The sequence below is a fragment of the Bos taurus genome, chromosome 9 (assembly GCF_002263795.3).
Source record: "Bos taurus isolate L1 Dominette 01449 registration number 42190680 breed Hereford chromosome 9, ARS-UCD2.0, whole genome shotgun sequence".
NCBI classification, from domain to species: Eukaryota; Metazoa; Chordata; class Mammalia; order Artiodactyla; family Bovidae; genus Bos; species Bos taurus.
Window position 1 is genome coordinate 60,409,611 of NC_037336.1, and position 23,202 is coordinate 60,432,812.

Genomic DNA, 23,202 nt, shown 5'->3' on the forward strand with positions numbered 1-23,202 from the left:
ATCATCAAAGTAGGACCAACATTAGCCTCCCAGAAAGAAAGGCATTTAATCTTTATTTTTAACATGGACATTCTTTACTTGTCAGTGTGCTCCTCTTTAATAATTAGAGCACATATAAAATTTATGTTTGATAGGCCACAAAGAGGCTATTTTCCTTAACATAAAATTCACCTTAACGCATGTATAACCCCAAATGACTTTTCTGTATCTCAAATTGTGAAAGTTTCTTTCATCACCCATCTTAACACTTAAATCCAATATTTATAATAAGACTGCTGCGAGGGCTATCTATGCTTGTTACACTTGTGCGTGAATTTCCACAGGCCAACCGTCTAAAAGGGGAGTTGATGGGTTAGAGGGGGTAAATCTGCTTTTCATTCCTAGCTGATCTTTTTGCCTGATGAGGCAGAAGGAAGCATGGCGGGCTGAGGATAGTAGGCACACGGCCCTAGGGGCCCCCTAGCTTCTCCTGAATTGCTGTCACGCCACTCTTTGTCGCCGGATCTACCATCATTGTAACCCTTATCCTCCACCAGCAAAAGCTATTTCTGGTGGCGTCTATGCCGGAAGTATATAGATACTGACGCCCCGCGTTTCCGGTGCCGAGGAGGCGGGACCGCGATCGCTGGTCGGTGCGGTCGCGGACTGATGATGCAGAGCGCCGCGTGCTCCCCCCACGTGTGCTGCTGCCGCTCTCTAGGTACTGGTGAAGCGGCGGTGGCCGCTTTCACTGGAGACGTAGTTAGTGGCAGTTCCGGCGCGGGGACCTCAGCGGCTCGGGGGTTCTTAGCGCGAAGCAAGGAGCGCCTGTGGCCGCCCGGGACGGAGGACCCGTGATCATGGAGCACCTCTTGCTGGATGTGGCGGCCGCGCCGCTGCGGTTAATCGCTGCCAAGAACGAGAAGAGTCGTAGCGAGCTGGGCAGGTTCTTGGTCAAGCAGGTAAGAGAAGGAGAGGGAGGGAAAGAGTTGGGCCGTCCCCACCAACCGCCTGGCGCGTGCCCCATGGCCCTGCGGGAAGACGCAGGGGACTGGAGAGCGGTGTCTTGTCACTCTGGCCCCCTCCCCAAGGCTGGCCAGTGGCGGAGGCGTCCGCGCTCATTTGAGGAGCCTGGAAGGAGCCTTTTGTTATTTATTCTATGGGAGAGTCTTCCCTTCTCTCCACCGATTTATTTCCTTGCAGCACCCTGGCTGCGTGCGCCAAACGTGACTTTCAGAGAAAAACGTGTTTGGGGGGTTTTTTTGGTAGTTGAGGTTGCATGTTTGCCCTTTTGACATTTGTATTATTTAAGCGTGCCGACAAGTTCAGCCCCCTCTCTTAGCTTGGGTGGATGTTTCCTTTCTGCCTTGTTCTGACTTTCCTGCCCACTGACAAGTATTGATTGTATTCCCGCTGGGAGTAAGACACAGTGTGGCACTTTGCGGATACAGATAAATTCGTTATCGTCTCAGACCCCCAAGGTATTTCGTGTCTATTTTTGGAGACGTTCATAAACACAGAATACAACTGATGGGCCAAGCGAGAGCGAGGGCATAATTCGTAAGCCATAGAAATTATGAATTAGTTTTCTGAAAAATGGGTGCTCTGACCTTTTAAGAGCCTTCTCTCGTTGACCAGATATCTCGCTGAGTTGAGGATCCTTATCACGCATTTTTTCACCTGTCGTTTTAACTTTCTATTTTATGCTTCCCCACCACATCTGTGAGCTTGAGAGTCGGGGGAAATAAATTTTTTTCCCCTAAGTCCGGTGTCTGGAACATATATATCCTATTGCTAAGGAAGCAACAGCAGTTTTTCGAGTCTGGAGAGGCCCTGAGCTAACAGGAGAGGCATGTCTGTTTGATGACAAATTGAACGTGTATAGCAAAGGGGAGGAAGTAGTGGAAGATATGCCTGGGGTTATCTGGCCTGTGATTTCCCCCAAGGAAGGGATCATTAACATTAACGGAGGTCTGGAAAGAAAACTGAATTTTGATGGGCTGGACTAATGAAAAAATCAATTTATATGAGCTGAGTTTGTGGTGACAGGCTCCTGAACTATGTATTATGGCTAGAAGTATTTTTCTGTAAGTGGGCTTGCATTTAGAACAGAGGTTCTGAAGCTGGGGATCCTGGACCACTGACAGCAGGAGGTTTGTTTATGGTTCTTCACAGTAATTGGATAGAAAATTAGTGCTTATGTATTGGGAGTAAAATGAGGAAATGGTTCATAGCCTTTTTAAAAAAAGAGAATCTGAGATTTTGAAGTGTGGGAACCACTCAGGTGGATTCTGAGACTGTATATAGTAATGTTGAGGGACTTGAAAGCTACTAGAAAGCCCAATTGAATTAAGAAGATTCCGACCACCTGTACTTTCCATTTGTCTCTCCTCTGTCTCAGATTCTATCCAATCTGAGAAATGTCTTTCAGGTTTGCTCCTTTCTATTTTCAGTAATGATTTCAAGCCTTTCACTCAGAGAAGAGTTGATTGTGTTGTTATCTATTTTTCTCCTATTTGGGAAAATAGTGATTTTTACTGGAGAGCAAAGACCTTTTTTTCCCACCACTGAACCTCGTGATTTTAGTTCCCCCTGCCAGAAATTGAACCTCGGCCCTGGACAGTGAAAGCATGGGGTCCTAACCACTAGACCACCAGGGAACTCCCAGCAAAGATTTTGAAACCTTACTTCTCATGGAGTTTGGGATCTGAAATAAATTTTTAGGATGTGCTTCCTTTGTTCTTCATCTCAGCTGGTGACACCCCCGTCTCTCTGTCCAGTCCCTTGTTAGAGAAGACTGAGTGTCCTCAACTCTTTTTGCTCCTTTTCTGTCACATATAGCCAAGTCCTCTTGATTTTCCTTTCTTGGTATTGAATCTGTGTCTTTCTCTTCATCCTTACTACTACTAGCATCCTACAGTTCTGACTCTTAATTCCAGCACGTGGGTTTTCTTTCTCGCATTACCGAGCAATTCTCAGATACCATCTGGTGTCCTATAATTTAACTCAATTCTGATGCTGTTTATCTGTGGAAAGTGTCAGTTCCTTCAGAGTAAAGGCTTAACCCTAAAAGACTTCTCCCACCCTTACCTGCTCTTCTGACCAGCTGGCCTATAAATTGGGGGTTCCACTAAATTCTTTCTTGGGTTTGATTAATTTGCTAGAGCAGCTCACAAAACTTGGAGAAATATTTCACTTTTCAGGACAGTCGTCCCTGAAGCTCTCCGAACCACATTCTTTGGGGTTTTTATGAAAGCTTCCTTCACGGGCACAAAAGACTAAATCTTTGGCCATTGGTGATTCAGCTCTTAATCTCTAGCCCCTCTGCCCTCCTCAGAGGTCAAGGCATGGGAATGAAAGGTCTAATCCTCTAATCACATGATTGGCTCTCAGTTTAGCTGCTTTCTGAAAGTCACTGCGTTACTGTAGCATATTTCTCTCATCACAGGAAATTCCCAGAGTTTTAGGTACTTGGACAGGTGTGGGGTTTTAAAGACTATGTTTTTTTTTTTTTTCTTTTACTGTAAATCACAGAATCACATCTTATGTCCTTGATCACTGTCTATGTTGAGGAAGAGCAGAGTGCTTGAGAGCATGTGTGGGTAGTGGGACTGAAGGATGGGTGCAGATCAGATTCCTTTTTTGGTTTTGTGTTTTGGCAATGCATGTGGCATGCGGGATCTTAGTTCCCCTACCAGGGATTGAACCCACTCCCTTTGCAGTGAAAGCACAGACTCGACCACTGGACCATCAAGGAAGTCCTTCTCTTCTCTTTCCTTATTGTTGTTTACTCACTAAGTTGTGTCTGGCCCTTTTGCGACCCCATGGATGATGGTAGCCCACCAGACTCCTCTCTCCATGGGATATCCTAGGCAAGAATACTGGAGTGTGTTACCATTGTTTTGGGGGCCTTCCACAAGTTGCTCAACTCTCCTAGGTCTCAGCTTCTTGATACATATTATGTGTGATAGTTGCTAAATAGTTACAGAGTAGTTAAAAGCAGAGATTCTGGAGCCTGTGATGTGATTCCTGGTTCTACTATCTGCTTTATGACGTTATCCCTTTTTTTTATTTTTCAGTTTCCTTATCTGTAAAATGGGGATAATGTTACCTACTTCATGGGTTGCTATGAGAGTTAGGTGCCTAGGGTACAGTAAGTGTTGTCTATAAAAGTGGTTGCTGTTGTTATGGCTATAAATAAGATTGTGAAATCTAGATGATGCATTTGAGGAGCTTACCACAGTGCCTGGCCGGTAGAAAGTAATCAATATATGTGAGCTAGAATTAGAACTTTTTAAGACAGCTTTGAGAGATAATTCATATGCCATATAATTCATCCACTTAAATATATAGTTCAGTGGCTTTTGCTCTGTTCACAGGTATGTACAACTGTCATCACAGTCCATTTTTGAACATTTTTATTACTTCAAAAAGAAGCCCCTATTCCTTTTAGCTATTATCTCCCATCCTATTCTGGCCTCTTAATATAAGTTATCATTAATAAGACAAATCTGAATCTATCACTGCTGCTGCTGCTGCTAAGTCGCTTCAGTCGTGTCCGACTCTGTGTGACCCCATAGATGGAACTATTCTGTCTAAAAGCTTTCCATTATTTCCAGAATCAAAATCTAATCTTTCTAAGATAGCATATGAATTTTTTTTAATTTTTAAAAGAAACTTGATTTTCTGTTAGTCTTATTTCCATTTTCTTTTTTGAAGTGTTTTTTTTTCCCCCCCCTGCCTGATGACTCTCAGCTCAGGGGATTTTACTCTCTGGGGCAAATCTAGAGACGTTTTAAAATTTTTCACAACTTGTGATGGGGATATTTTTGGCATGTAGAGTGTAGAGACCAGGGATGCTGCTAAACGTCTTTTAATACACAGGGTAGCCTTCACAGCAAGGAACATATCCAGCCCTGAATGTCAGTATTTCAGAATTAAGAAAGAAACCTAAATATGCATGGATCTAATAATAAAATACATGAATCAGAAAGTGATAGAAAAGGAAAAATAGACAATCACAGTTATAATTGGAGAATTTTAATACTGTAACCTCAGTACTTGATAGTACAAATACAGAAAATTAGTAAGGATACAGAAGACCTGAGCACTATCAACAAACCTGACCTAATTGGCATTATAGGATACTGTGCCCAATAATTCCAGAATATATGCTCTACACATCTGAAACATTTACCAAGATAGATCATAAGATGGGCCATTAAATAAACCTCAAAAAATTTAGAAGAATTGAAATTATAAAAGGCTTATTCAGTTATCTCAATGAGATGAAATTAGCGGGGGAAACCCTCAAAATAATGCTGGGAAAAATCTTTCAGTTCAGTCCAGTCGCTCAGTTATGTCTGACTCTTTGCCCGACCCCATGGACCGCAGCCTGGAAGGTTTCCCTGTCCATCACCAACTCCCAGAGTTTGCTCAAACTCATGTCTGATTGAGTCGGTGATCCGGATCCACTGTCGTCCCCCCTCCCCCTGCCTTCAGTCTTTCCCAGCATCAAGGTCTTTTCCAGTGAGTCAGTTCATCACATTAGGTGGCCAAGTGTTGGAGCTTCAGCATCAGTCCTTCCAGTGAGTATTCAGGACTAATTTCCTTTAGGATGGACCGGTTGGATCTCCTTGCAGTCAGAGGGACTCTCAAGAGTCTTCTCCAACACCACAGTTCAAAAGCATCACTTCTTTGGCACTCAGCTTTCTTCACAGTCCAACTCTCACATCCATACATGACCACTGGAAAAACCATAGCTTTGACTAGACGGACCTTTGCTGGCAAAGTAATATCTCTGCTTTTTAAAATGCTGTCTAGGTTGGTCATAGCTTTTCTTCCAAGGAGCAAGCTTCTTTTAATTTCATGGCTGCAGTCACCATCTGCAGTGATTTTGGAGCCCCCAAAATAAAGTCTCTGTTCCCATTGTTTCCCATCTATTTGCCATAAAGTGATGGGACCAGATGCCATGATCTTAATTTTCTGAATGTTGAGTTTTAAGCCAACTTTTTCACTCTCCTCTTTCACTTTCATCAAGAGGCTCTTTAGTTCTTCTTTGCTTTCTGCCATAAGGGTGGTGTCATCTGCGTATCTGAGGTTATTGATGTTTCTCCTGGCAGTCTTGATTCCAGCTTGTGCTTCATCCAGCCTGGCATTTCAAATGATGTACTCTGCATATAAGTTAAATAATATGTTAAATAAGGAAAAATCCCTAAATGTTAGAAATTAAGTAAGAAAATTTAAAGAAACTTATGATCAGAGAAGAAATCTCTGGGAGAATCAAAAATTTTGAACTGTATTATAATTTAAACAATTTGTGATTGTAGCTACAATTAGAAGGAAATTCATAACATGTGAAATATATGAATAAAAGAAAAACATGGTTTGAAATTAGTGATATTTCTTAAGCCTCCACCTTGTGAAATACTAAAAAAAGAGGAAATTACATCCAAAATAATTAGAGGGAAGAGAATAATAAAGCTAACAGCGGGAATGAATGAAATAGGAAATGGATAAACTGTATAGGAAACTATTGAAACCAGAAGTTGATTCTTTGAAAAGATTGACCAAGAATAAAAGTGAAGAATCCAAATTATTAGGAATGGAAAAAGGCCACCATTACAGATTTTAAAAAGAATAGAAAGATAAGTGACTACTATGAAAAATGTTATGCCAATATATTAGACAATTTAGATGATAAGGGCGTTGGAGGAATGCCAATTAACAAGCTCATTCAGGAGAAAAACAAAGTACGAATAGAACAGAACTTCCTCAAGCTGATATAGAGGATCTACAGAAACCATCATGGTTAATACAGGAACAACCCCATTTAAAAATGGGTAAAAGATTTGAACAAATTACATCACAGAAGATAAATGAGTGGCTGTTAGACACTTTATACCATATACCACTCCACCTCCACTAGAATGGCTAAAATTAAGACTAATAGTACTGTGTATTTGTGAATTTATATAGCAGCTGAAGCACTCAGACATTGCTGGTGGGGATGTGAAATGTTACAACTACTTTGGAAAACAACTTCTGTTAAACATTGAGTGTCTGACTCTTTGTGACCCCATGGACTGTAGCCCACCAGGCTCCTCTGATCACCAGGTTCTCCAGGCAAGAATAGTGGAGTGGGTTGCCTTTCCCTTCTCCAAGGGATCTTCCTGACCCAGGGATTGAACCCAGGTCGCCTGCATTGCAGGAACGTTCTTTACCGTTTGAGCCACCAGGGAAGCCCAAGAAATTTCTTAAATTTTTTTTAAAATTAAAAATCATAATTTAGACAATTCCCTGGTGTTTCAGTGGTTAGGACTCTGTGTTTTCACTGCTGAGGGCCAAGGTTCAATCCCTGATTGGGGACTAAGATCCTTCTTGCCACATGTCATGGCCAGAAAATAAAAGTCATGAAAATATGTCCATAAATCTTTTGTACATGAATGTTCATGGTAGCTTTATTGAAGATAGGTGCAAACAGTGCAGATATCTATCAACATGCGAATGGATAAACAAGTTGTGGTACATTCATACAGTAAAAACTAGTAAGAAGTAAAATGGAATAAGATATTAATACTACACACAAGAACAGCTTTGAAACTTTGGAAAAAGTTACAGTATTTTTGAATATGGTATTTAGGTTGTGTTCCAGCTGTACTCTTATAGGTAACCATTTAGTATCAAACTCTTTAGGCTGTAAATTCATAGCATTGGGCTTGGTGGGTCAGAGGGTATGCCCCTCAGGTAATTTAAACCCACTGTCACATTGCCTGGCAAGGGTTGTGCAGAACTGCTTACACACTAGCAATATGAGACATTTTTCATACTTTTCAGTTTCCTTTTTATGTTCATGGACATTCTGGTCCCAAACACTAGAACTTTGTGGTTTATTTCATCTTGTATATCAAAGTGTGCCTGTCTGCTTTAGACCCGTCTTGTTTATTAAAGTCTGATGTCTTCATGGGGATGTATCTTCATTCATTTCCAGGAATTGATTTCTTATATCTATTCTTTCCTCAAGAGAGTTGGCAGTTTTGCATACTAACTGTACTTTTTCGTCATTTAACTACTGTTTTCCTTTCAGACAAAGGAGTTGGGGGAAGCACTGGATTCCCTGGAAACTATTATGACTCTGCAACAGATCTGTTATGACTCTGCAACTGATTCTTTTTTAAGGAAGCTGAAGCTATCGATCATTTTACATGGAATCCTGATGTCAGTCCTTTTACCTCAAACCCCAGTGGGCTGAAACTTATTTGTTACAGCCTTTACGTTTGATTGGGGCTTTCCTTGTGGCTCAGCTGGTAAAGCGTCCACTTACAATGTGAGAGACCTGGGTTCGATCCCTGGGTGGGGAAGATCTCCTGGAGAAGGGAAAGGCTATCCACTCCAGTATTCTGGCCTGGAGAATTCCATGGATTTGTGTAGTCCATGGGTTGGCAAAGAATCAGACACAACTGAGCGACTTTCACTTTCTGTTTACATTTGATTCACTAGTCCTGTTGCAAAGAAACCCCACTATGTTTTGTAAAATAAACTCAGTTATGAAGTCTGGAAATTGAATATAAGCTAGGACTCTGTTCTGTAGCAGTCACAAATGAATTTGTTTTGCCTTTCTCAGGTGTGGACACCTCAAGATCGCCAGTGTATCTTGACTACCTTAGCACAGTTACTTCTGGATAAGGACTGTACTGTGCTGATTAGCCGGCAGCTGCGCCCTCTCCTTTTGGATTTGTTGGAAAGGAATGCTGAAGCCATTAAAGCCGGAGGCCAAGTCAACCATGATTTACACGAACGGCTCTGTGTGTCAATGAGCAAACTCATTGGTAACCATCCTGACGTCCTCCCGTGAGTAACGGTTTTATTCTTCATGTTTCTCCTTGAGATGGTAGACCCCACACTCTGCTGGAAGTAAGGAGGGGTCTGAGCTGAGATGAGGAGGGGAAATATAGAAAGGGGATAAAGGAGTGTTTTATAAAAATAGTCACAGAAGAAGCCATTTATCCAGCTCAATTCAGTGACCATTTACTAGGTTTGAAGTCTTGGTCATCAAGATAGGTCTGGAGAATATGACCAGGATATCTCCCCTACCCTCAAGGATTCTGTCATCTGGCAAGAAAGGCATATAAGATGGATTTAAATGAGTTTTAGCTGAGGCTCTTACAGCATCCACTTCAGATGTGTGAGATTCTTGCTGGAGCAGCTGTAGGGGATGGGTTACAAGATCTCTCATGTCTCTTCCCACTTTCTATAAATCTGTTCACATCCAAAGTATGATAAGAAGTTGTGTTAGAACTGGATTCTAATGCATTTCTCATTTCACTTCCTGTCTGTCCAGCTCAGGCTGGTTCACCCTTCCTTAGGCAGTCTGGTGGTCTCTTGTTCCCTTGGGGTCATCCCAGTGAGCCAGACTTAGTGTAGACGCCCAGTGGGCAGAGTGTCTCACAGCCCAGAACTCCTCGCTCAAGCCATCTTCCTTCCTCAGCTTCCAACTAGCTGGTTCTGTAGACACGTGCCGCTGCACCTGGTTTTCTCAAATTGATAGGTTTGTGTGGAATAGTCACAAGAGGCAACTAAGTGAGTGTGAGTGAAAGTCGCTCAGTTGTGTCCGACTCTTTGCGATTCCATGGAGTCCTTGGGATTTTCCAGGCCAGAATACTGGAGTGGGTAGCCATTCCCTTCTCCAGGGGATCTTCCTAACCCAGGTCTCCCATGTTGCAGGCAGGTTCTATATCAGCTGAGTCACAAGGGAAGCCTGAATCAGCCATGTACATGCATATATCCATTCTCTTCCAGACTCCATTCCCATATAGATCATTACAGAATATCAAAGACTTCCCTGTGCTGTAAAGTATGTTTTTATTATCTGTTTTAAATATAGTGTTGTATATACGTTAATATCAGTCTCCCAATTTATCCCCCCAACCTCCTTTTCCCCTTGGTAATCATAAGTTCTCTATATCTGTGACTCAAATTCTGTTTTATAAATAGGTTCGTCGGTACCATTTTTTTTTTTAAGATTCTACACATAAGCAATATCATGTGACATTGTTTTTCTCGTATCTGACTTCACTCAGTAGAGCATCCCTTCTTATTAGTCTTCATCAACATAATAAGTTTGCTGTAAGTATGGCTTTCCTGCAAGTATGATCTCTAGTCTGATCCTTTGATGAGGGAATAAGAAATGAAGACTTGAGGGAACTGTGATTTGTGTAAGCTTTTCTAAAAGAGGAGGAAAAAAATGGGCCTAGTTGTTTGAGGGAACTAAAACATACAGAGCAGAGTTAAAAATCACCATCATACGTGGTGTCAGGAACCTATTCTCTGGGTTGATTGAGGATCCAGAGTGTGGCCTCACTGGCTGCTTTCATCACATAGGTGTACTTGACTGTGGTCCTGTTTCACAAGATGTGCTGACTGTTCTCTGCTTACCCTGTAGGGTTGACCTGTGAGTAACTGAACTCCCACTTCTCTTGAGCCTTAGTGGTAGAGTGTTTTCAGATTGTGTTTGAGAATCACTAAAATGATAGAGTAGCTACATCTGGTTTCCCATCAGCTTCAATTTTATGTTCTTATTAAATGAATGTGAGGCACCATTACTTTTTCTTTTCATTTTGCCAAGGCAGTAGGTTTTATTTATGCTCCCACCTTGTTCCAAAAATTATATAATGTGCCCGTGTTAGAGTAACTTAAAGATAAGCAAAAAAAGAAAAACGAAAGCACCATGTGTAAATGTGTGTGAATGAAGAGTCAGGAAGGACATACAGTGAACTATAGGTCATGATGTGGAATGGGATTTTGATTTTTAGTTTAAAAAAACGTAGCTGATTAGTTTCACTTGTGCTCTAAATTTCCTCTGGAGGAAATTACCTAATGTATTAGGATTATACCTAATATTTCTAGATAGGATGCAGTCATTCATTCAGTAGATAAATATAGGAGTCCTCCCTTTGAGCTCTGGGTCACATGGTGGGAGTGAGCAAGTCACACATTATGAGTTGTTGTACTTGGAAACAACAGGCTGCAATATGTTAATAGAGGTGTGAGCCAACTACTTAAGGGGAGCAAGAAGTCATTAAATTAAGAAAAATGAGTGTGTTATCCTCTTGGAAATAGTGTTTCCTACTGTCAAATTGTGGAGGAAGAGTAAGGAGGGAAGAATGAAGAGATGAGAGATGGGATGGGGATGAAAATCTATGAGAGAGACTGGAGGGGAGGAACCCAGTCAGGCTTCCTCTTATTGTAATGACATTCATTTTCCAGATCACACCTCTTTCTGAGGCCAGGGTGCCTACCTATTTGGAGTTTCCATCAGGTATCTCAGTAGTAACAAGGTCTTTCTTTTTATTCCCTTGCTTATGCATTACTCGGAGAAGGCAATGGTACCCCACTCCAGTACTCTTGCCTGGAAAATCCCATGGACGGAGGAGCCTGGAAGGCTGCAGTCCGTGGGGTTGCTGAGAGTCGGACACGACTGAGCGACTTCCCTTTCACTTTTCACTTTCACACATTGGAGAAGGAAATGGCAACCCACTCCAGTGTTCTTGCCTGGAGAATCCCAGGACAGGGGAGCCTGGTGGGCTTCTGTCTATGGGGTCGCACAGAGTCAGACACGACTGAAGTGACTTAGCAGCATGCATTACTGATCCCTCCTCCCCCTCAGCTTTCTTGAGATATAATTGAGATAAAACATTTTTGTATAAATTGAAGGTGTACACTGTGGCGATTTGAGATACATATTGCAAGATATTTACTACAGTAACAGTTAATACAGCCATTACCTCACATAATTACCACTTTGTTGTTGTTATTCATTACCGTTTCTGCATCTTCAGTGCTTCAGTGCGTTTTTTACTCTTTGGCAGATTCTTTGTCAGTACTCTGAGAAGACTCTTGGTCTGTCGGTGCTTTCTCTATTCTGATATACTAGTTTTGGTTTCAAAGTTCTAATTTTAAAAAATCGTCTAGTCCTGTTCCTGGCTTGGTTCCTGTGTTCCCAGATTTCTTCGGCTGTCACTTTGTAAATGGCTCCAGATGGCTAAGGTACTACGTTGTTGTTGCTTAGTCACTTAGTTGTGTTTGACTCTTTTGCGACCCCCGGCTCCTCTGTCCATAGGATTTTCCCAGATAGAATACTGGAGCGGGTTACCATTTCCTTCTCCAGGAGATCTTTCTGACTCAGAGATCAAACCTGTGTATCCTGCATTGACAGGTGTATTCGTTACCAAGGAGCCACCAGGGAAGCCCCCAATGTACACATTATGTGTTGATTTTTTTTTTCCCCTTTAGTGTTCTCTCAGGAGTGTAACCTTATTCTTAAGTTCTGATTGTACCTTACTGTTATATTTTGCATCTTTTAGTCCTTTGCTTTTTGTTTGTTTGCTCTCCCCCTTTCTTGTTTTTCCCCGCTCCCTCATTCTTGCAAGTCCTTTTAACACATCGTCCTTTCAGCCATGGCTTGCAACTCTTGTGAAAGCTGTCTTTCATTAGTGATGAAGAACAACCACTCCTAAATAACTTGCCCTAAGTCCCCTTACTAAAAAGTGGCAGAGCTGGAATTCAGTCCTAGGTTTGGCTGCCTCCAGAGCTCACGCTCGTTTTTCCTACTTTGTGGTGCTGCCCACTCATCCTCATTCATGTATTTGTTGACTGATTTATATAGAACTTGATCTGAACAGCATGTTACAGCTAATGATTATATTTATTTTCCCAGGAGGAAAAGAATACAGCATTCCTCCTTTATCTGTGGTTTTGTTATCAGTGGTTTCATTTCCCATGGTTTCAGTTGCCTGAAGTCAACCATATCCAAAAAAATTAAGTGAGAAATTCCGGAGACAGTTGATAGGTTGTAAGTTGCATGCTGTTCTGAGTAGTTTGATGGAGTCTTGTACTGTCTTGCCTGGAGCGTGAAGCATCTCTTTTTCTAGCGTATCCATGCTATATTTGCTGCCCACCCACTTGTCACTTAGTAGCCACGTGGGCCGTGGTGTTGAAGTGCTTGTGTTCAGGTAACCTTTATTTTACTTAATAATGGCCCCAAAGCAGGAGAGTAGTGATGCTGACAATTTGGATATCCTGTGGCTGATTTATAAATTAAACATTATCATAAAAATGTATGTATAGGAAAAAACTGTGTGTATGGAGTTCAGCACTGTCCATGGTTACAGGCATCCACCCGGGGTCTTGGATCACATCCCCCAAGGATGTGATAATCACCCAAGTTGATTTGGGTTGCACTAGGTTAATTTCTTGGCTTCAGTTTCTCATTTGCTGTCAGTTTGTCCTGGACATGTAGCTCCACATCAGTGCTCTGTCTTTGATTGGAAAGAGCAACAATGGGTGGGCCTAGTAATGGTCTTTTGTGAACACTAGCAGATAGAATGCTGTGGGAGAGCATGCTTCGTGTGTACAGTGCTGTATGGACAGTCATGCTGAAATCAGGCTTGCATAGAACTGAAGGAGAAACCAAAAGTAGTTATGCTTTTATACACCTCTGCTTCAAAACTGTGTTCAGGAGTGCTGGAAAGGTAACACATACTTAGTTTTAAATTTCCTTTCTCCCTCTGAGAATTCTGGTAGCATTCTTCTGAGAGAGAGAATATGATCTTTTGATTACAGAAGCACTATATTCAAGTAACACTCAATATAAAATTGTAAAAAACAAAAGGTTCTCTCCACCCTGAAATTCTGCTGTTCAGAGATAATTTGGTATTATTAATTTGGTATTTTTTTCTCCCAAATCCCTTTTCTTTTTCTTATAGTTACACCCATCTGAGAGTGTGCACGTCGATTTTTATGTGCATATATTTGAAAAATTGCTTTATTGAGATGTAGTTTATATACCACAAAAGTGTACAATTCACTGGGTTTTTATATATTTGCAGATAGATGAAACCATTACAACAGCAAATTTTAGAACATTTGTGCACATATTTTTAAAATACAATTTTAATATAATTTAAAAACATTTGTTTACATACTAATTCTAATAAAAATACATACTATAATTTTTAACCTGAATCTTGTTTTTAAATTTAATCACATATGGCTATCTTTGCCTCAGTAAATAAAACTTAAAAAAGTTGTGTAGTATTTTATCACTTCTTATCCCTTTGTTGGGCAATTAGGTTGTTTTCTGAATTTTTGATGTATAATAAGACATTGAACATCCTTGCTGCTGCTGCTGCTGCTAAGTCCCTTCAGTCGTGTCCGACTCTGTGCGACCCCATAGACTATAGCCTACCAGGCTCCTCCGTCCGTGGGATTTTCCAGGCAAGAGTACTGGAGTGGGGTGCCATTGCCTTCTCCGCAACATCCTTGAGCATGAAAATTTTGTGGATCTGCTGTGGGAATTAGGAGTGTGGATTTTGGAACTGAATGGTGGTATTTTAGTATGGATGTTAAAGTAAGTAGATAAGCATTATCTTTTTGATCTTTGTACTGTGACCTATTCAGGCTCTGTTAGTTCCATTTCAGATCTTCAGAGGGGTTAGCTGAGTGAACTAAGTTGTTCTAAATGTCGAGGCCAGAACTGAACTCCAGGTCTTCCCTCTAGATGCGTGAAAGAGTGTGACGAGTTGCCCAAGTAAGTGACTCATCCAAGATTAGATATTTAACAGGAATGGTGTTCCTTGTTGCATTTTAGAGTTTACGACTCTTAGTCTTATCCTTGGAAAGAGATCATTCTCCATATTCTCGAATTTTGTCTAGGGAAGAACTGATTTTGTTATTCTCTGGCTAAGTGTGCTTTATTGGTCCATCCACCATTGGTTAGATCAGAATTTTAGAGCACTCTCTAAAAATTATGGGTCTCTAGAGAAAAGGGTACTGTAGTCAACTAAGTTCAGCAGGGAATATCAACCAGGACTCTTTTTGCATGCTTCCAGTGAACCACAGTCTCTTCCTCCACTTGCCGCACAGGCTTATGGCCGTTGCCAGTCCACTCTGTTCATGTCCCCTTATCCTCAAAGGCCTCGTGGATCAGGTTGATGACTTGGTTACTGCTTATCTGCCTACATATTTGCTGCTGCTTGTTGGTTCCACATGTGCTGCTGACACCAGCCCACCTTTCCCCGTCCCCTGCCGGCCCCCCCCACACCGCTGCCCCTTCACACACTCCTGCCATGGCTCCCTTCCAAGCCACAACTGAATCTTTATTTTCTGGCCACACTGCGTGGGATGCAGGATCTTAGTTCCCTGACCAGTGATGAAACCCATGCCCCCCTGCAGTGGAAGCGCAGAGTCCAATCTCCAGGAAATTCCCTCACTGTGTTCCTTGTAATCTGTTTTATTTTTGTGGCATCCATAATGTCCCCTCTTTCATTTCTGATTGTTGTTTTTTTGTGTGAGTTTTTTTTTTGTTTGTGAGATCTTAGTTCCCCAACCAAGGATGGAACCCGTGCTCCCTGCATTGGGAGCATGGAGTCCTAACCACTGGACCTCCAGAGAAGTCCCCTGATTGTTGTTTTTTGAATCTTTTATTTTTTTCTTAGTTAACCTCAGAGTTTATCACTTTTCTTGATCTGTTCAAAAACCAATTGTTAGTTTTGTTGATTATTTTTCCCTGTTGCTTTTCTAGTTTCTGTCTCTGCTTTTAGTCTTTATTATTTCCTTTTGTTAGCTTTGGGTTTATTCTTTTTTTTTTTTTGTTATTTGAGGTATAAAGTTAGGTTGTTAGCTTAAGATCTTTTTAAGTATACATGTTTGTAGCTATAAAGTTTGCTCTCAGCATTGCTTTTGTTGTATTCCATAGGTTTTGGTGTGTTGTATTTTTCTTTTCATTTCTTTCAAAGTCCTCTCTAATTTTCCTTGTAACTTATTTGATCCATCAGTTGTCTAAGAGTGTGTTGTTTAATTTCCATGTATTTGAGGATTTTCCAGTTTTCTTTCTGCTCTTGGTTTCTAGTTTCATTCCATTGTAATTTGGATAATTATACAAAAGGTATTGTGTGTCATTTCAGTACTTTGAAGTCTTCTGAGAGTTGTTTTGGGTCCTTACATGTGCTGTATTCTGGAGAATGTTCCATGTGCATGTGAGAAGAATATATATTCTTCTGTTGTTGGATAGAGTATTCTGTACATGCCTGTTAGATCCCTTCCCTCTGTAGTATTGTTCAAGTTCTCTGTTTCCTTATTGATTTTCTTTCGTATTATTCCATATATTTAAAGCCTGTTTGACTGATATCAATATAGTCATTCCTACTCCCTTTGGATTACCATTTGCATAGGTTTTTTTTTTTTTTTTCATCTCCTCACTTTCAACATATGTGTAGCCTTAGATCCAGAGTGGGTTTCTTGTACATAGCATATTGTCTGATGCTGTTTTTTTTTAAAATCCATTCAATCTGTGTCTTTTGACTGGGAGTAAACTAGTTACATTAAAAGTAATTACTTATATAGAAGGACTTACTATCGCTGTTGTTATTTTCTGTATGTCCTGTAGCTTTTGGTCCCTCTTTTCCAGTCTTACTACCTTTGTGTTTCATGAAGATCTCCTCTTCATCTTTTAAGATGCAACCAAAGCATCTCTTGTTGACTTTCTCAGGTTCAGTTGAATTCATGTTCTTCGTGCTTCACTTTGTTTCTGTGACTCCCTTCCTTCCTAGATAGCAAGCTCCCTCAGGGGAGGTATCTGCTTGGTTTTGTACCTCCAGGACTTAACACGGTGTCTGAAACAGTGTCTGACTCATAGTGAGAAGTCAATAAATACTTGTTGAAAATGAGTGTATTTTTAGTAGTAAACACTTGTGATAAGTTCTTGTGGTTTTGGTTTCCTGTCAGATATCTCATGCTGCAATTCTGGTTCCTGAACTCAAGCAGAATACAATCTTAGGACTAGGTGGCGTTAAGCATTCATCTCTTTTTGGCTTGTAAACTCTTGAGAGTTACCATGACATTCTGTCGTTTTATTCCATTAAAAAATGGATATATATATATATATGCTATCATATTCTTACCAACCAATTAAAAACTCTTTCTTTCTGAAGGTTTGCCCTGAGATATTTCAAGGACACATCTCCAGTCTTTCAGAGGCTCTTTCTAGAGAGTTCAGATGCAAATCCAGTCCGGTATGGGCGCAGGCGGATGAAACTTCGGGACTTAATGGAGGCAGCTTACAAGTTTCTGCAGCAAGAGCAGTCTGTGTTCCGGGACCTCTGGGACTGGAGTGTATGTGTCCCACTCCTCAGGAGCCACGACACCTTGGTCCGCTGGTACGTAGCTGGTGGACTGTTCCTGTTCTTCTAGTATAGAAGACTATACTAGACCTGGAGTTGTGTGCGTGAGGAGGAGAAGGAAACCGTTTAAATAACGTTGTTTTTGTTCTGGTGCCTTTGGGGTTTTTGCTCCCTTTCATGTGTCATTTCAGAGGGAAATCAGATGATATGAGTGGAATTCCATTGTTCTTATGTTCCATCAAGTGAATTCACTGTGCCCAATTTGTGATTTCTACCCTTCCCTGTGTTAAATTCCATAAGATTTCCTTTTTGGGTGTTCATTTGGCTAGTAAATTTTCTTTATTCTTTAGACTCCGCTGCAGATCCTGAGTTTATATACTTTGGTTTTCTCCAGGTACACAGCCAATTGTCTTGCTTTGGTCACCTGTATGAATGAAGAGCACAAGTTATCATTCCTTAAGAAGATTTTTAATAGTGAAGAACTGATCCATTTCAGGTTAAGGTAAGCAAGAGCATTCCTAGAGATGTCAGCGTGGCTTTACTAGGCATTAGAGCCATTGATGAGCTCCTCGTTCCCTCAGGTTACTTGAGGAGGCCCAGCTGCAGGACTTGGAGAAGGCCTTGGTATTGGCCAATCCAGACACACCCCTTTGGCGGAAGGACAAGGAGCTGCAGTACTCAACAGGACACCTTGTTTCGGCAGACCTCTCCTCCAGGGTCACTGCTGTCTGTGGTGTGGTGTTGCCTGGGCAACTGCCAGCCCCCGAAGAGCGGGTACGTTGACATCAGTGGTAGGTTTGCCCTCTTCCACCTAAACACTGAGTGTGTATTTTTCCTTGGCTGGGCTTTGGGTTTTATGTGTGAGCAAAATTGAGTTTGCCAAATTACTGTTCCACTTAGAGAAGTATTCAGGGAGAGAGTAGAGAATTCACCCAGGACCCTCCTCTCTGATAGTCCCATTTTCCCTGTTTAGTGTGGAATTAGAAATCATGATGATGCCTGTACATCAGGCTCTTAACTTGAGCAAAACTCCTCCATATATGACTTGTTTACTTGCTTCAGCAGCTGTTTGAAGTTGAGTGGCACACACCATAATGCCATATTTATGTAAAACTAAGGCAGAATGGGGCTTCTCAGGTGGCGATAGTGGTAAAGAACCCACCTGCCAATGCATGAGACTTAAGACGTGGGTTTGATCCTTGGGTGGGGAAGAGCCCCTGGAGAAGTGTATGGCAACTCACTCTAGTTTTCTTGCATGGAGAATTCCAATGGACAAAGGAACCTGGTGGGCTATGGTCCATAGGGTGGCAAAGAGTCAGACACCAATGAAGCTTCTTAGCACAAGGCAGAGTGGCTTGCCCAGGGCCCTTGGGCTGCCCTTTGGCAGAGATAGGGCTTGGCCCAGGTATTATTGCCAGCAGCCTCTTTCTGTCAGAATATTCTCTGCCTCTGGTGTGGGAGGCCTGCATCTGCAGTGAACTTGTCCCCTGCCATAGTAAATGACCTTTCCAAGAAAGTGGCTCCATACGATACTTTGGAAAGGCCACTCTGTTTTTCCCCAGCAGTCTTTAGTCAGTTCATCAGATCTACCTGGTTTTCTCCCTGGAACAAGTTCTGGGTCATTGCTTGACCATCAATTTGTACCTGGGAAGTACAATGAAAAGGATTAGTATAAAATAGAAAAAGTGCACATCTTGAGTGTACAGCTGCATGATAATTCATAAACTAGATATATCTGTTGCCAGCACTGAGACAGCAGTATTTCCGAAGCCCCTGGTATTTCCCTGTGGTCAGGAAGACTTCCCCACCCCTCTTTAACCACTCTCCTAATGTAGACAGGGGATGAGATGGTTGGATGGCATCACTGACTCAGTGAACAGGAGTTTGTGCAAACTCCAGGAGATAGTGAAGGACAGGGAGGCCTGGTGTGCTGCAGTCCATGGAGTCGCAGAGTCAGGATGTGACTTAGTGAGTGAACAACAAACAACAACAACATAGGTTAGGTTTGGAGCATTAGCACTTTAACACAGGGAAGGATTCGGGTTGGGGTGGGCTTGATGGTGGATGGCAGTGGCAGAGCACTGGGGCGGAAGTACAGCCTGGAGCTACAGCCCAGCCTGCTAGTTGCTGAGAGTAACAGCTCCGCAAAAAGTTCAGCAGCTTCCAGCCCCGAATCTCATTTTGTCCTCACATATCTTTAGGGGACAAGCTCTGTTTGAGAAGTTACCATTTCTTAAAAGTTCATAATCATTGCACTCTTCCAAGACATCCTTTTTTCTGTGTTAGTAGGTAGATTATTATTAAGTTTTTTAAAAGTTGTGGTAAAATGAATGTAATCTTCACCATCTTTTAAATTTTTAAGTGTACTCCTCAGTATTGTGGAGTATATTTACATTGTTGCACAAACAAGCTCCAGAACTTTTCATTTTATAAAACTGATATTACCCATTAAACATATTGGGTGTGTTATGATTATGATGATTATTTTACTTTTTGTTATGGAAAATGTTAAACATATTCCAGAGTAGAAATAGTAGCATAATAAATTCACATAACATTCAGCTTCAGTAATTATGAATTCATGGTCAGTTATGTTGCATTTATATTTCTGAACACTCCTCACACCGTATTTTTTTGAAGCAACTCCCAGATACCACGTTATTTCTTAATTAAATATTAATTAAATTATTATAATTTATTATAATGTATTATATATAACAATATATAATTATTATCATAATATAAAAATATCCTTAAATAGGCATGCCTTGCTTTATTGCTCTCATGAATGTTGCATGGTTTTTTGTTTGTTTTGTTTTTTACAAACTGAAGGATTGTGGCTTGAGCAAGTCTCTTGGTGCCATTTTCCCAATAGCATTTGCTCACTCAATGTTTCTCTGTCACATTTTGGTAATTCTTTCAATATTTAAAACTGTTTAATTACTATTATATGTGTTATGGTGATCTGTGACTGATGATCTTTGCTACTGTTGCAAAGATTTCGATTCAGTGAAGTCTCAGATGATGGTTAGCATTCTTAGCAATAAAATGTTTTTTTAAATGAAGGTATGTTCATTGTGTTTTAGACGTAAAACTATTGCACACCTAATGGACTAGAGTTTAGTGTAAACATAACTTTTATATGCACTAGGAAACCAAGTTTTGTGTGACTTGGTTTATTATGATATTTGTTTTATTGCTGTGGTTTGGAATTCAACCTGCAAAATCTTTGAGGTATGCCTGTAGTTTAGTGTATGTGTGTGTATTTCTGTTATGCAGGCTATATAGTGGATATATAGTACTGGGAACTTTATTCAGTATTCTGTGATTAACCATAATGGAAAAGAGAATAAAAGAATGTATATATATAGTTGAATCACTTTGCTGTATAGCTAAATTAACACAACATTGTTAATCAACTATACTTCAATAAAATTAAAAAGAAATAAATCGCTGGTATTCTTTATTGTACCTGGAAAAAAATTAGTGTCTTTACTTCCATGATTGTCTAATAAGTGTATTGTGTGCATTCTTGATTTTAGACATGAAATCCTAGAATATGGTAAGAGGAAGAAAAATGAAAATCCAGTCATGACAAATGAGATTTGCTCCCATTCACTATGTATCAACTTTTTGCTTTCTTAAACTTTGGGGGAGGTTTTCTTATATTTGTTAGTAAGTTTCCACCCCTCTCCCTAGGATGAGAGACAGGAAAGGGAAAAAGCTGGATCCTTACTTTTGATACATAGTTGTTATTGTAGATCCTGTACTACTAATTTATTGGCAGAGGTTTATGTAGAAGTCAGTTGTTGTAGAAATTAACCTGTGCCCTTTGGTAGAAAGACTCTTCTTGATGTGCCTTTTCTCACTTGTCTCCTTAGGGGAGTAGTAGGAGTTCTTCTCGTGAACAGGAGCTGACCTTTAGGTCTTACGTGCTGGTTGACTCTGTGTGCAAAAATCTTCAGACCCTGGCTATGGCAGTGGCTTCTCAGAATGCTGTGTTGTTAGAAGGACCAATTGGATGTGGCAAAACTTCCTTAGTTGAACATTTAGCTGCAATGACAGGTAGAAGGAAGCCCTCTCAACTTCTCAAAGTCCAACTTGGAGATCAGACTGACAGTAAGGTAACTAAGAAATGGCAGATTTGGGTGGGTGAACATACTTTGAATATTTGCTTTAAAATATTGTTTTTGCTAAGAAACTGTAATTAACTGGTATTCCTCCTAACAGAGGGGATCCTGCTGTAAAACCTCAGGTGCCCATTATAACCCTGTAGAAGTTTAATGGAACTAATCTTAGGATGTGGCACTGGCACTTCAGGTGTGGTTTCAGTAAGTCCTTCATCTTCTTTCTGCAGATGCTGTTGGGAATGTATCGCTGCACAGACGTCCCAGGGGAGTTTGTGTGGCAGCCTGGGACCTTGACACAGGCAGCCACCAAGGGACACTGGATCCTCCTGGAGGACATTGACTACGCGCCCTTGGATGTGGTACGTCACCTCCACAGTAACTCGCTAATTTCTCATCTTCAGATTGTGTTAATAGTGATGCTGGGGCCTTATTTAAACAACACAGGTTATTTCATTAGAGATGGTATGTTGATTATCCACCTAATCTATTTGAGTTCTTGGATTACCAGGCTGATCTCTTGTTTGATAGAAAATCAGTAAAATTCTGCTTGTAGTGTTTCCTTTAATAGCTGAATGTGTGATCAGTTTCGCAGTATATTTTTTTTCCTCCTTTAGTTGAAGACGTGATCAGTATCACAGGCTTTCTAAGAATAGGCTCGGTGGGAAACATCTTATGCATGTTACGGATACATTGAGAACTTTGAAGCCCACTCCCCAGCCATGGTGTCTGTAGAGCAGTGAGCTGAGGACACAGGAAGGAAGAGATGATGTTATAAGTGCCTGCTTGTCTTTGTTCAATTAAGGAAAATAAACTGGATGTGTATTTCTGACTTTTTAAAAAGATCACTTTTCTATGTGTATGAAATTTAGCTATGGAGGCAGTCCATGTTTCTTCTGTATTCTGTGAACGATGACATCCCCCCCACCACCACCCAACTCCCACCCTAAAATGTATTGCAAAATGAAAAAATCTTTCAGTGGGCAGATTTTCCCAAGATTGGTTTTAGTTTTCTTTAACGTGAACCTTAAAGCTACCTCTATATGGACCTTACCCTCTTGGATTAGAGAAAGAGGAGACAGGCAGGAGGGAGGAGGAGAGGTGGGGAAGGTCTTTGGGTTTAGGGAGATATGAAGGGGAAAGGGTGGCTATAAATATATGTGTCTTATGACACATGCATATTTTAGAGTCTGAGGTAAAGATGTAATGGGGTTATTGGCCTAGTGTTACCACTGTGTTCTAAGATTTTAATGCTAAGTTTTATAGGGCTGGAACTTAGTTTTCTTGATAAGCCCAGAGCCAGGGATGACTCCTACCAAGGAGACTTTACAATGAACTGAATTATAAATTACAAGGCCAACTTAAAAGTATTTGTTGAGTCTTAGCCCTTTCTAATGCTCTCTTTCCTGGACAAATTTTTTTAGACCTCAGGATACCTGAGAAGTCATTAGGATTATGAATCATAGAATTTGAGCCAAAAAAGTTAGATGAACATAAGGGATTTTCCATTCAGGTCATGATGAAGCATAGGCGTCTGTCCCTGTCCCATTGCTAAGTACATTCTTTGATGACCAAGTCCAGATTCAAGACCAAACTGTTGCTTTCTGTCTTGTTCTTACTTGTCATTACTTGGGTCATGTCTAGTACAGCAGAAAATTCTTTGAGTTCCATTTTGTGTTCCATTCCCCTTTTGTTACTACATTTGATTCCAGAGGGTATGTTTATTCAGTTGATTATGTTTAAACTTACCATTATAGTAAAGTTGTGTTTACTCAAAAATACGCCTTCCCCTTGATTATTATTTTGTTATTTCCAGAACTCAGCTAGTAGTGAACCCATTACTATTTCAAGGTAGCTTTTATAGATCTCATTCAGGATTGTTGTCTTTTGTTTCAAGTTTCATTGTTACCTTGGAGTTG

The 23,202-nt window shown here is 40.8% G+C and overlaps 1 protein-coding gene across 2 annotated transcripts in view; it reads left to right on the forward strand.

Annotated features, from left to right (window-relative positions):
- Positions 1–655: 655 nt before the first annotated feature.
- MDN1 (midasin AAA ATPase 1) overlaps positions 656–23,202 on the forward strand; it is a 140,144-nt gene continuing 117,597 nt past the window's right edge. Inside the window, exons 1-7 of one of the 2 annotated variants that reach the window (XM_005210876.5) lie at positions 656–941; positions 8,603–8,829; positions 16,968–17,192; positions 17,551–17,658; positions 17,738–17,930; positions 21,038–21,280; positions 21,514–21,645. In XM_005210876.5, coding sequence (XP_005210933.2) covers positions 840–941; positions 8,603–8,829; positions 16,968–17,192; positions 17,551–17,658; positions 17,738–17,930; positions 21,038–21,280; positions 21,514–21,645 — 1,230 coding nt within the window. In that variant the 5' untranslated portion in view covers positions 656–839. The remainder of the gene's footprint in view (positions 942–8,602; positions 8,830–16,967; positions 17,193–17,550; positions 17,659–17,737; positions 17,931–21,037; positions 21,281–21,513; positions 21,646–23,202) is intronic. The other variant, NM_001206168.3, reaches the window with a different exon arrangement.